Below are 14,322 nucleotides of genomic sequence, written 5' to 3' on the forward strand. Positions count from 1 at the left end.
TAAAGGTCCTGGTGGGTGGGAAGATAATTGAAGTTAGGAGCCCACAGGGAGTTAGCTTAAGGGGTGGGGTGGGGAGGTCCCATTTTCATCTGCCCACTGCTCAGCCACAACAGTCTTCTTTTTCAGTTTATTATATGAGACAAACTCCTTCCAATCACTATCTCATCCATTTTTTAAAAATATATTTTTATTGATTTCAGAGAGGAAAGGAGAGGGAGAGAGAGATAGAAACATCAATGATGAGAGAGAATCATTGATCAGCTGCCTCCTGCATGCCCCCCACTGTGGATCGAGCCTGCAACACCAGCATGTGGACTTGACCGGAATCAAACCTGGGACCCTTCAGTCAGTGGTGGCCAACCTTTCGGACCTCAGGGACCACCAGTGGTCCACAGGCCTGAGCTCTATCCACTGAGCCAGACCAGCTCGGGCTACCTCATCCATTTTAGCTCCAGCACCGGATACTCTCAGGAGACTCTGCAAACTAAATTAGGTCTTCCTTTTATACCTTTCTTCTTTGGAGCACTTACAATTTCAAAACTATAGAAAAACGTGTTTGTTTGAAGTTCAAGTCCACTAAGAACTATGTCTCCTTTGTTCACTAGGTCACTGCAAGCTCCTAGGGCTGCGTCAGTAAGACACGCCCAATAAATGTATTTGTTGGACAAAGGAGGAAGTGTTCAATAATACCAAATGCCACAGACTTCTAAACCCACCTGTCATACGGCTTCTAAGAAGGATTCTGAATTATCTATTCTCAGGTGACAGTTGCCAATTCCTCACTTGTAGGAAGCTAGCATTTAGGCGGCCCATTTAAGTTCATTACTTGAAGACTACATTGGGCCCTTGTTCCTGCTTAACTTGGAGAGACAGAGCTCTAAACTCCCCTTTATCAGCCTCAAAATGCTCTTGCATAAAGGAAACAATTAATTAAGGTTCAATCTAAACACCCGAGCCCCCGCCCCGAGATGTACCAAGCACTAAAACGGCCAAGGAGGGGTGGGTGCTGTGGGCATGCGCGGAAGGGTACCTGCAGAGTGGATCTGAACCGCCCCAGAACGGAAGTCCCCGAGTCTTCCAAGCCGCGGGGAAGTAACTCGGCAACGGACCAACATGGCGGCGCCCAGCGAGGGGACAGCGTTTGCTGCGGGGATTGAAAAGACTTGGGGTGCAGTTGTTCGCTCCCCAGAAGGGACTCCCCAGAAAATCCGGCAGCTGATAGATGAGGGGATTGCCCCAGAAGAAGGAGGCACTGAAGCGTGAGTTCGCGAGTCCACCCTGGTCCAGCTCCCGCTGATTGGAGAGGGTTGTCCGGCCTGTGGAGATCCCCTGGGTGGGCGACTCCGGCGGCGAGGATGGCTTCGTCCCGGGATCTGAAAGAGACTGGGGTCACTATCGGCTTTAATCTCCTCGGGGTGTGCGGGGTTGCCGTAGTCAGGTTTGGGGGAGAAGGAAGAAAGAAGACCGCTATGTGCACCTGACTGCTCTCAGTTGGGCTTCTTAACCTGTTGTGAGCTGTAGACAGCTTTGGCAGCCCGCTGAAGCTTACGAACCCCTTCTCGGCATAATATTATTAAATGTACAAAGTAAATTGCATAGGATGATGCCCGGCCGGTGTGGTTCAGGGGGGCAGCATCGAACCATGACCCGGAGGTGGCCAGTGGGTTTCCGGTCCGGGCACAGCCCGGATTGCGGGCTCCCTCCCCGGCGGGGCTGCGGGAGTCAACCCGTGTGTTCCTGCCGCCCGCCCTCTCCCTGCCCCTCGCCATCTCCCTGCCCCTGTCTGAAGTAAATGAGTAAATAATGACCTAGGATGCTAAAGGAAGTCGATTCTGTTGGAATTCAGTCATGAAGGTAGTGGAAAAAGGGGATGCAGTCGCGTACTTCATTACTAACGCGTTAGGTATTCTCTAGCCATCCGTCTTGTAGCTGCCACAGTGTTGAAGTAGTGGTATCAGCATCAGTGATATTTCAAAGCACGTGCAGCCACCATAATGTGACAAAATGTCTGTAGTTTCCATTCGTCACGAATTCGCAGGGATTGCTGATGCTGCCATGGCTTTATTACCTTCATTCGTAATTGAAAGAATGCTGAATTTCAGTTAGAGGTTAGTAAAATAAGTGTCATTTTTTTCCCTTCCAAGTTTATGAGTCCTCAGGTTTTCCCAAGAACCTCACCTCTCTGAGGCTGTCTGCATCTCCTGGAAGAATTCTGACCATAAATTCCTTTCGGTTACAATAGTGGGTGGAATCCTGTTTCTATTAAAATGACTTTTGTCTTCAGCAGTTCCGCCCAGTACCTCTCCTCAGTCGCTGTTGACATACCTTTCCCTGCAAATAAAATAATGGTTTTTGCTGGTTTTTTTCTCCCTGAAATTTTTTTCATGAAATTGCCTAAAGATCTTTACTTTGATTTGACTTTTCAAATTAGTACGTTGATGGGAGGAGTGGGTATCACTGCCTGATCTAGGTAGGAATGCCAGGATTGTTTTCTTCTACTGTTAAACGAATTAAATGTCTAAGGTGGTTCAATTACATAATGCACAGAAGCCCAGGGTCTTATTTTGTGTTTACTAAAGTTTTGCAAAATATGATTGGGGAGCACGAGTGAACTAGGGCAACGGTTAGCCACTGCAGAGGTAGGCATTGCTTGGAACCAGGGTGTGGCCTCACGGAAAAGAGACTGGAAGGACTGGGATTCTATTTAGCAAGTGCTGTCATCCAAGACCCCCTTCGGGTACCCAGACTCCTAGGCGCCCAAAGTCCTTTATTTAAAACCAGAGGCCCAATGCACGAATTTGTGCACAGTGGGGTCCAGCTGGCCCCGATCACCCCTATCGGGTAGGGGGGAGGAGCCATGCGTGGTTGGCTGGCTGGCCCCGCCCCCTGGTCGAACTCGAGGTCCAGGGGACAATTTGCATATTAGCCTTTTATTAAATAGGCTCACATAGTGTTTGCATATAACCTGTGCACATCGCCCATATACTTTAAATCATCTCTAGATTACTTATCATGCTTAATATAATGTAAGTAGTTGTTTACTGAGTCGTTAGGAAATAATGACAAGAAAAAGGTCTGTACATGTTCAGTGTAGACACAACCATCATAGGCCTAACTACATAGTTCACGTCAGCAAAAAACATAACATTTCCCCCCCAGATATTTTATATCTGCAGTTGAATGAATCTGCAGATGTGGACCCTGTGGATACAGAGGGCTGACTGTATTGTGAAACCACTGAAAATGTTATCAGAGGAATGACATGGCTGCAATGGTTTTCAGCAAGGTTAACATCCAGTGCGGTGTGGTTGAGGATGTGGAGTGCAGAGACGCTAGATACAAAATGTTTAAGCAAAGTGATGCCATGATGCCACGGAAGGATTACTAATAGTTCTGCCATTTTATTTTAGGAAAGAGACATCAGCCACATTCCAGTCAGTTAATGGATCACCCCAAACAGAACAGCCACCATTGGAATCCACAAGCAAAGAAGCCTTCTTTAGCAGAGTGGAAACGTTTTCTATATCCTTTTTGTAGTTCATGCAAATTGTACTTCTGCCTGCTCCTGGAATTGTTACTCCCCAGGAATAACACTACTTGCTCTGATGTTTTAAATTTAAGAATTAAACTTGGGCCCTAGCTGGTTTGGCTCAGTGGATAGAGCATCAGCCTGTGGTCTGGGGGGTCCTGGGTTTGATTCCGGTCAAGGGCACATGCCCAAGTTGCGGGCTCAATCCCCAGTAGGCAGGAGGCAGCCGATCGATGATTCTCTCTCATCATTGGTGTTTCTATCTCTCCCCTCTCTCCCTTCTTCTCTGAAATCCATAAAAATATATTTAAAAAAATTAAACTTGGTGAGAGATGTTTAAAAATATGTTTTTGCTAGAGACCCAGTGCACAAAAATCATGCACTCGGGGTGGGGGTGTGTGTCTCTCAGCCCGACCTGCGACCTCTCGCAGTCTGGGAGCCCTTAGGGGATGTCCATTGATAGGCTGCCTCCTGCAAGCCCACTACTGGAGTTGGAGCCCACAGCCTAGGCATGTGCCCTGACTAGGAATCAAACTGTGACCCCTGAGCCACACCAGCTGGGCTTGGGAAATCTTATAGGAAAATTAGTATCATAAAATGTCATTTCTCAAAGGAACATTTTAGATCAGCGGTTTTCAACCTGTGGGTCGCGACCCCTTTTGGGGTTGAACGACCCTTTCACAGGGGTGCCTAAGACCATCGGAAAACACATATGTAATTACATATTGTTTTTGTGATTAATCACTATGCTTTAATTATGTTCAATTTGTAACAATGAAATTGGGGTCACCACAACATGAAGAACCATATTAAAGGGTCACGGCATTAGGAAGGTTGAGAACCACTGTTTTAGATGATCCAACATTTTACAAAAGAAAAAACTAAGAACCAGGGAGGAGAAGCAACAATAATTAACATTTTTATATGTGTTCTCACATATATTGTCACATTTGATCTTCACCTTAAACCAATGAAAATAAGGTATTATTATTATTATACTCATTTTACCAAAGAGGAAGCAGTTCAGGTAGGTATGTGACTTGCCAAAAGTCAACCTGCTAGCAAGTGGCAGAGGCAGGACTATAGCGTAAGGCTCTTGGCAACCAAATCTAATATTTTTTGAGACTACTATACGTTTTGTCTTTTTCTAGATTTTCCTCCGTATATTCTCTATTGTTGCCTAACAGATTACCCTAAAACTCAGTGGCTTAAAACAATAAACACTTATTATCTCACAATTTCTGTGGATCAGGAATCCAGGCACAGCTTAGCCAAGTCCTCTGATTCAAGGTCCCTCACAGACAGCAGTTGAAGGTATAGGGTGGGGCCTGCAGTCATCTTAGGGCTTGGCTAGGAAAGGATCTACTTTCCATCTAATGTGGTTGTTGATAGGGTTCATTTCCTTGTAGCTTTTGGATTGAGGGCTTCAGTTATATACTAGCTGTTGGCTGGAGACCTTCATGTTTCTTGCTTCATAGGCCTTTCCATGGTAGCTGGCTTCCATCAGAGTGAGCAAGCGAGAGAGAGCAAGACAGAAGCTGGACTCCTTGTTACCTAATATCAGAAGATATTCTATCACTTTTGCCAGGTTCTATTCACTAGAGTGATTTTTTTTTTTAATTTAAATAGTTGTAGACTTACAGAAAGGTTGCACAGGTTACAAAGAACTTTCTTTCTGAGATACTTGAAAATAAGTTGCCAAAGAGATACCTCATTGTCCCCCAAGTATTTCCTACAAACAAGAACTTTCTCCTATATGCTCACAATGCAGCCATCAAAAAATATTCATACATCATCTAACCCTCTGACCCAAATTATTTCATCTATTGCCCCAATAATGTGTTTTTTTGTTTTTCACTTTATTGATTTGAGAGAGAGAAACATCGATTTGTTGTTCCACTTGATTAAACCTGAAAGCTTGCCCTAGCTCGTTTGGCTCAGTGGATAGAGCACTGGCCTGCGGACTGAAGGGTCCTGGGTTCAATTCTGGTCAAGGGCACATGCCCCAGTTGTGGGCTCATTCCCCAGTAGGGGGTGTGCAGGAGGCAGCCAATCAATGATTCTCTCTCATCATTGATGTTTCTCTCTCTCCCTCTCCCGTCCTCTCTGAAATCAGTAAAAATATATTAAAATAAAAACAAAAACAAAACCTGAAAGCTTGATGTATGGGGACGACACTCTAAACAACTGAGCTACCCAGCCAGGGTCCAGTAATGTTCTTTATAGCAAAAGGATACAGTTGAGAATTCTCAATTTTTCCTTGGATTTCATGATCTTGATACTTTGAAGATTACAGGCCAGTTATTTTGTAGTATCTCAGTTCATATTTGTGTGCTATTTCCTTGTGATTAGATTCAGGTAATGCAGGAGCATCACAGAAGTGGTGCTGTGTTCTCATTGCATCCTACCAGGTGGCACACGATTTTGATTTATCCCTTTACTGGCAGTGATCACTTTGATACTTGATAAAAGGGAGGGTCTGTCAGTCTTCTCCATTGTAAAGTAATTAAAAAGTGTTTTGTGGCTGGCCTCATAACTCAGTGGTTAAGTGTTGACCTGTGAACCAGGAGGTCACGGTTTGATTCCAGTTCAGGGCACATACCCAGGTTGTAGGCTTGATCCCCAGTGGGGGCATGCAGGAGGCATCCAATCAATGATTTTCTCTCTTGCCGAAACCGGTTTGGCTCAGTGGATAGAGCTTCGGCTTGCGGACTGAAAGGTCCCAGGTTCGATTCCGGTCAAGGGCATGTACCTGGGTTGCGGGCACATCCCCAGTAGGAGATGTGCAGGAGGCAGCTAATCGATGTTTCTCTCTCATCGATGTTTCTAACTCTCTATCTCTCTCCCTTCCTCTCTGTAAAAAATCAATAAAATATATTAAAAAAAATGATTTTCTCTCATCATTGATGTTTCTCTCTCTCCCTCTCTCTTCTTCTCTGAAATCTATAAAAATACATATTTTTTTAAAAGTGTTTTGTGGGGAAGTGCTTTGAAATTAGGTAAATAACCTCATCAAACTTTATATAATTTATTTGTAGCAGCATGGGCTCATGATTTCTTTTAGTTAATAGGTTATAATCCATTACTATCATTATATATTTGGGTATTTCAGTTGTCCCTGGACTAATTTTTTATTTTAATATAGTATTTTTTATATTTTATTTATTGATTTGAGAGAAGAAGAGATTGAGAGAGAGAGATAGAAGGAGATTGAGAGAGAAACATAGATTTGTTATTTTACTTATTTATGCACTCTTTGGTTGATTCTTGTATGTGCCCTGACCTGGGATTGAACCTGCAACCTTGACATATTGGGACAACACTCTAACCAACTGAGCTACTCAGTTAGGGTCTGATTTTAAGAAAGTATTTAGAACCATTTCCTTTTATTCTCTTTTGTTCTCATTGGATATAAATTGATTACTACTTTGGATATGATAATTTATTTAACTTAAGCTAGTTAAGTGATTCTATTACTTTTATTCTAGACTAGAGGCCTGGTGCACAACATTCGTGCACTGGGATGGGGGTGGGGCTCTCAGCCTGGCCTGTGCCCTCTCGCAGTCCAGGACCCCTCAGGGGATGTCCGCCACCGCCACTGCGCTCACCCGCCATGAGCCAGCTTCTGGCTGAGCTGCACTTCCCCTGTGGGAGCACACTGACCACCAGGGGGCAGCTCTTGCATTGAGCGTCTGCCCCCTGGTGATCAGTGCACGTCATAGCAACCGATCGTTCTGCTGTTTGGTCGATTTGCATATTAGACTTTTATTATACAGGATAATCCCAGCTCCTTTAACATTTATATCTAAATTCTGTTTTCTAGCCCTGGCCAGTTTGGCTCAGTGGATAGAGCGTCGGCCTGAGGACTCAAGGGTCCCAGGTTCAATTCCAGTCAAGGGCATGTACCTTGGTTGCGGGCACATCCCCAGTGGGGAGTGTGCAGGAGGCAGCTGATCGATGTTTCTCTCTCATCAATGTTTCTAACTCTCTATCCCTCTCCCTTCCTCTCTGAAAAAGGCAATAAAATATATATATTTTTTAAATTCTGTTTTCTAGCCTTTGGTCCTCCTTTTGCTGATACTGGAATTTTTCAAATTCTCATATTCCTTATAAAAAAAATAGAACTTTTCTACATCTTCTTTCATGTTTTATCCCCTTTTCCCCGTGTGCTGTGAAAAAAGAGCTCTTTAGGTAAAATATAAAAAGCTGAATGTTGAATATTAAAGATCAATAAGTGTTTCAGGACATTTTCCCAAGCACATACCTATAGATGTTCTTGATGCTCTCAACCTATTGAAAACACATAGACTAGGCCACACACATTAGTACATAACAATCAAATTTGGGGCAAAGGGTCCCTGGCCGGTATGACTCAGTTTGTTGAAGCATCATCCCGTACATGCAAAAGTCAAGGGTTTGATTCCTGGTCGGGGCACATACCCATGTTTTGGGTTCAGTCCCCGGTCAGGGCATGTGCAGGAGGCAACTGATCGATGTTTCTTTCCCACATTGATCTCTTTCTCCCACTCTCTTCTTCTCTCCCATTCTCTTCCTCTCCCTTCCTCTCTCCCTAAGATCAATTTTTTACAAAAAGCGTGTCCTCGGGTGAGGATTTTAAAAAATTGGGGGGCAGGGAGAATAATGAAGAATATTAATTTTACTGAATATTCTTTGGAAGGTCAAAGTGGATGTGGTACAATAGGGAGCATAGGTGGGTGGTGAAAAATATTTCTGCTTGCTTGGTTTTCGCTACGCCTTATTGCTTAGGCACATCCCAGTGCTTTTGATAGTGTTCATCCCTAGCAGGTGCATGTGAATGGCTTCTGTATGCCACCCCACACCAGAATAAAGTAGACATTTTATTTTATTTTACTTTTTAATCCTCACTGGAGGATATTTTTCCATTGATTTTTAGAGAGAGTGGAAGAGAGAGGGAAAGACAGAAATATTGATGAGAGAGAAACACATCGATTGGTTGCCTCCTGCACAAGCCCAACCAGGGCCCAGGCTGGGTAGGAGCCTGCAACTGAAGTACATGCCCTTGACTGGAATCGAACCCAGGACCCTTGAGTCTGCAAGCCAGTGCTCTACCCACTGAGCCAAACCAGCTCAGGCTAAAATAGACATTTTATTATTTAAAGTATTACACATTTTTGAAATCCTCACCTGAGGATATGATTTTTATTAATTTTTTAGAGAGAGGGAGCGAGAGAGAGAGTGAAACATCAGTGTGAGAGAGAAATATTGATTGGTTGCTTCTCGTACATGCCTTTTCTGGGGATTGAACCTAGAACCTAGATATATGCCCTGACCAGGAACCAAACCTACAACCCTTCAGTGTACTGGACAACATTGCAACCAACTGAGACACAGCAGCCAGGGTTAAAATAGACATTTTATTTATTTTTAATATATTTTATTGATTTTTTACAGAGAGGAAGGGAGAGGGATAGAGAGCTAGAAACATTGATGAGAGAGAAACATCGATCAGCTGCCTCCTGGACGTCCCCTACTGGGGATGTGCCCGCAACCCAGGTACATGCCCTTGACCGGAATCGAACTTGGGACCCTTGAGTCCGCAGGCCGACGCTCTATCCACTGAGCCAAACCGGTCAGGGCTAAAATAGACATTTTAAACAAATGAAATACATAGGGCTTCCTAGAGAAAAAGTTAATAACTTTTTTCTCTGCTTATTACTTAAATGACCTGTATGTGTCTGTTCTTTAAAAATAGTTGTTTTTGGCCGAAACCGGTTTGGCTCAGTGGAGCGTCAGCCTGCGGACTGAAGGGTCCCAGGTTCGATTCCGGTCAAGGGCATGTACCTGGGTTGCGGGCACATCCCCAGGGGGCGGCTGATCGATGTTTCTCTCTCATCGATGGTTCTAACTCTCTATTTCCCAAACACACCCCAACTGGAGCCAGGAATCGAACCTGGAACTCTGGTATGAAAATCAATGCTTTAACCACAGGGAAACACCAGCCAGGGTTAAAAATAGTTTTAAGCCCTGACCCGTGCAGCTCTGTTGGAGCATTGTCCTGTACACTGGAAGGTCGGGGGTTTGATTCCTGGTCAGGGCAAATACCTACGTTGCAGGTTCAGTCCCCGGTTGGGGTATGTAAGAGAGGCAACCAGTCAGTTTCTCTCTCACATCAGTGTTTCTCTCTCTTCCTCTCTAAAATCAATTAACATATCCTTGAGTGAAGTTTAAACCCTGGCCTTGAAGCTCAGTTGCTTATAGTATCATCTTAATACAATACACCAAGGTTACAGGTTGGATCCCCAGTCAGGGCACGTACTAGTACAAGAATCAGCCAATAAATACATAAATAAGTGGAACAATAAATTGATATCTCTCTCTTTCTCTCCCTCTCCTTGTCCTTCTCCCTTTCCCTTCCCCTCCCTCCCTCTCTATCTCTCTCAAATGAATAAATAAAATATTTTTAAATAAATAAAAATTGTTTTAACACTTTTTTACTGCGTTTTCCCTCAGTTTAATATATTTATTTCTGTATACATGAAGAATAAGTGAAAGGTTTAATTTCTGACTTGCTCAATTTAATGTACTTGCAGTGTTGTTTTTCTTAACATGAATACTCTTTGAAATGGGCAGGTAAGCCCCCTGAGCTGTCTCCACTTGTCTGTGCAAAATATGGCTGGGTCACAGTTGAATGTGATATGCTCAAGTGCTCCAGCTGTCAAGCTTTTCTCTGTGCCAGTTTACAACCAGCTTTTGATTTCGACAGATGTAAGTATAAAATACAAATTACGTTTTTCTCTATATTCAAAGATAGACTCTGCTACTTTTTCAGAAAAGACTGGCCACTTGTTTGATTAAAGAATGTGTACTACCGTGTATAACAAGGTGAATTTGTGTTAGTCTTCACTGTATGAGCGTCAGTCATTCCTGTTTTTTTTCTTCAGCATTCCTTTTTTAAAAAACTAAACTAGAATGAACTTGCTTTTATGTATTCTGGGAAACTAACAGTAGCATGTTTACTTTATGGTTCCAAAATGTATGCTTAGGCCAAGAGACAGGACGTGGTGAAGGCTCACACTTTGGAATGCCTGCCTTACAAGATACATGATACGCTCTTTGTTATTGATCTTAGGATCTGGATTTAAAACTTGTTTTGTAGAAATGTTAAGATGATGCAGTTGCTAATATTTCATATATTTTGTAATTTTCTTAGTTGTTTTTATGTTTGAGTCTATACTCTTAAGGCTTTGAATCTCTAGTGTTTTTAAAGCTTTGTTTCCTCTGTGGGCTTCAGACAAGGAGCGATGTGCTGAGCTGAAGGAAGCTTTGTGTGCTGCCCATGAGAAGTTCTGTTTCTGGCCAGATAGCCCCTGTCCAGGTACTGACTTCCAAGATTTCCCATTTACCATCTCTTCTTGGTCATTGCATTTCTAATATTGTATATTTATTTGTGAAAATCTAATTGAAGTTCTTGGTCTTTATCGAGAACTGACTTACATTCATCCACTTATTATGTTACTGCCTAACTTTATTAAGTGCATTTGACATGCCAAAGGCTTAGCCATGCATACATTATCCCATTTAATCCTCATGGGGGCCCTGGACTATAAATATTACCAACCCAGTTTATATATATACACACACACACACACACACACACACACACTAGAGGCCCGTTGCATGAAGAGATTCATGCTATAGGCCTTCCGCCTCCCTGGCTGCCGGTACCGGTTTTCCTTTGGTACCCGGGACCCAGGCCTTTGCTCCGGCTGGAGCCGCCTTCAGTATACACACACACACTCTCTCTCTCTAGAGGCCCGGTGCACAAAATTACCTGGTCGCCCCTAACTGCCCTCCCTCCCCTGCAGGCCTGGTCACCCCCACCTGCCCTCCCCTGCCAGCCATCTTGTGACCACATGGGGGTGGCCATCTTTGTGCGAGAGTGTGATGGTCAATTTGCATATCACCTCTTTATTATATAGGATATGTTTTATTGTTGAGAATATTGTAGCTATATCCCATTACCCCCCCTTTACCCCCCTCTTTCCAGATCTTACCACCCCCCAGGTTCAACCCAGTTCTTAGGTGAGGAAACTGAGAATCTTAAAACCAACTATTGAGGAGCCATAACTAGGGTTATCTACTTTCAAACCCTCTGCCCTTCCTGTGATAACAGGAGCCCCGTGTTCTACCTTGGCTTCCTTTGGTGCACTGACAGCCTAATGCTGGCAGTCTGGTTGCTAAGGAAGACTCACAGAACCTGAAATAAGAGTGAATGCAAATCTACAGTTTATTACAGTAAAATGGCACAATCTAACAACAGCATTGAAGTAAGAATGTCATCACAGCCAAAGACTGCCCCCACGTTGGTCTGGACCAGCTAGGTGCAAGCACCTGTTCTCGCTGTATAAAGGCCATGGTAGGATACACTCTTTTGAATCAGGAACCACTGATATGGGTGCAAAACACTGTAGAACAAGAGAGCCCAAAATGAGATCTCAAGTGTAATTTTTTTTACATATATGTATTTTGCTGGTTATATAACCAGCCTTAGCTGCAGAGCCCTCTGGGTACAAAATTCTTTGGACCAATGGTTACAGAACAACACTGTTAATCCATATATTTCATCCTTGACCAGAAATCAGTGAAATGTAGATATATTTTTTAATTTTAGTAGGATAGCTGAGGCTCATTTCAGGGTTACTGATGACTAGGAATATTCCACGAGTGACCACAAAGAAAAAAAAATATATAGAAGGTGACTAGGGTGCCATCTACTGATTAATGGAGAGGTGATAGGAAATAAATTATTAAGAAATAATATTTTAAAGTGAAAATGACAACACTTTGTAAAGTATATGATTGTTTAACCATATGCTGTACACCTGAACTAATACAAAATAATATGGAATATTAACTGTAATTGAAAAATTAAATTTAAATAAATTGAAATTCTGAGATCCAAATTTTTAGTTTTAAGTTATGGAGAAGATAGTCTTAGAAGTTGCCTCTGAAATTAATAGATGATACTATACACATGGGAAATCCCTCAGGCTGTCTGACTACCTCATCACGTGAGGAAGGTTAACAAAAGGAAGTCACTGAGGCACACCAAGTGGATAGTGTAGGTTTCTCCCAGCTGCCTTTGGTCTCTAAACATTCATTTTGCCTACAGTAGATTTAGGAGCACTCATGGTTATGTTGTTAAATATCTAAAATAATTTTAGCCCCTTGGAAATTGATATAATATAGGCATGAATTTATTTTAATATTATCTTTGTGAAATATGGTACATGGAAAGAGAATGTTATTGGAGTAAATTGTAGGTAAGTTTCCCAGTTAGTGTGATTTGGGGAAAGGCTCTTGAACGATGAAAGCTTCAAGTGCCTCACTGAAGAAAATGGAAGATGACTGTGTAAGAAGGATTTCCTGCTTTTGGCCGGGTTATTTCATTGTGTAGCACAACAAACTCAGCCCTAAGAGGATGAATTCATATGGGGCCAGTGTGCTCAGGCCAAGTTTTTAAGGGTCTGCCTAGAGTTCTGTTGGTGAATCCCAACTCTTACCGCTATTCACTTCTTTCTTGATCCTGTTCATAACTTCAGCTACCACTTCCTTACAAACCTCTAACTCCTATCCAGACCCCTCTTCTGAGCTTGACTTGTATCTTTGTAAACATTTCTACTTAATATTTTGCAGGTACCTAGAACTCAACGTAAACAAACCTAAATTCTTCATCTGATACTTAATACTTGGTTCTCTTATATTTTCTCCATGTAGGTAAATGACACTAATCTCCTCCAGTTGTTTTAGCCAGAACCCTGGAAGTCATCTTAGATGTCTTCCCCATTACCACCCCCTCCCCGGTCCAATCCATTCTCCCTCTTTTTTTATATATATATAATTTTATTGATTTCAGAGAGGACTGGAGAGGGAGAGAGAGATAGAAACATCAATGATGAGAGAGAATCATCGATAGGCTGCCTCCTGCATGCCCCCCACTGGGAATCAAGTTCGCAACCCAGGCATGTTGCGACCCTTCAGTCTGCAGACTGACGCTCTATCCACTGAGCCAAACCAGCCAGGGCCATTCTCCCTCTTAAGTAGATCTCAAACAGGACCTTCCAATTATATTATACCTAGGTTTGGTTCTTTAACATTCAAGAGACTTGAGTGGAGAAAGGAACACCCACAAGTATTTATACATTAATGCTTAAATTTATTAAATATATTCAATAAATACAATTTTGAAGATAATATTTTTCTAACACTTAACAATAATTACAAACTAAATTAAATCCCTTTAAAATTTTAAAATCACAATCACTAATTTACTAGGGCTGATTGTTTTGAACATATTAAACACTAAAAGTAGACAAATGTTCACGTATGTTAATTATAAAAGGTATATTTAAAGTTATGTTAAAACATTTGCATGATGGATTTCATTTTTTCTCTTTCACCTTAGTAAGTTTTTATTAGTATGTTCTTTTTTTCTAAATATATTTTTATTGATTTTAGAGAGGAAGGGAAACGATAGAGAGATAGAAACATCGATGACAGAGAAACATCATCGATAGACTGCCTCCTGCATGCCCCCTACTCTGCTCTGATGGGGAGTTGAACTGTGACCTCCTGGTTCATGGGCTGACACTCAACTACTGAGCCACAACAGCAAGGCTGTAATTATATTTTTTCACCAAATGATCATCAATTTATTTCTTATAACACAACTTTTATAAGCTACACCTCCCCAAATTTTTAGGACAAATACTTTATATGTAGATAAGCTGAGCTTGTCACACAATAGGTGC

General features: G+C 42.4%; 1 protein-coding gene across 1 annotated transcript in view; it reads left to right on the top strand.

The window, feature by feature from the left end:
• Positions 1–1,034: 1,034 nt before the first annotated feature.
• The window catches only part of ZC3HC1 (zinc finger, C3HC-type containing 1), a 22,774-nt gene continuing 9,486 nt past the window's right edge, over positions 1,035–14,322 (top strand). Inside the window, exons 1-4 of the mRNA XM_006771376.2 lie at positions 1,035–1,259; positions 3,411–3,522; positions 10,126–10,276; positions 10,803–10,886. Of these exons, the coding sequence (XP_006771439.1) occupies positions 1,114–1,259; positions 3,411–3,522; positions 10,126–10,276; positions 10,803–10,886 (493 nt within the window). The 5' untranslated portion in view covers positions 1,035–1,113. The remainder of the gene's footprint in view (positions 1,260–3,410; positions 3,523–10,125; positions 10,277–10,802; positions 10,887–14,322) is intronic.

Source organism: Myotis davidii, unplaced genomic scaffold (assembly GCF_000327345.1).
Source record: "Myotis davidii unplaced genomic scaffold, ASM32734v1 scaffold705, whole genome shotgun sequence".
Classification (NCBI taxonomy): Eukaryota; Metazoa; Chordata; class Mammalia; order Chiroptera; family Vespertilionidae; genus Myotis; species Myotis davidii.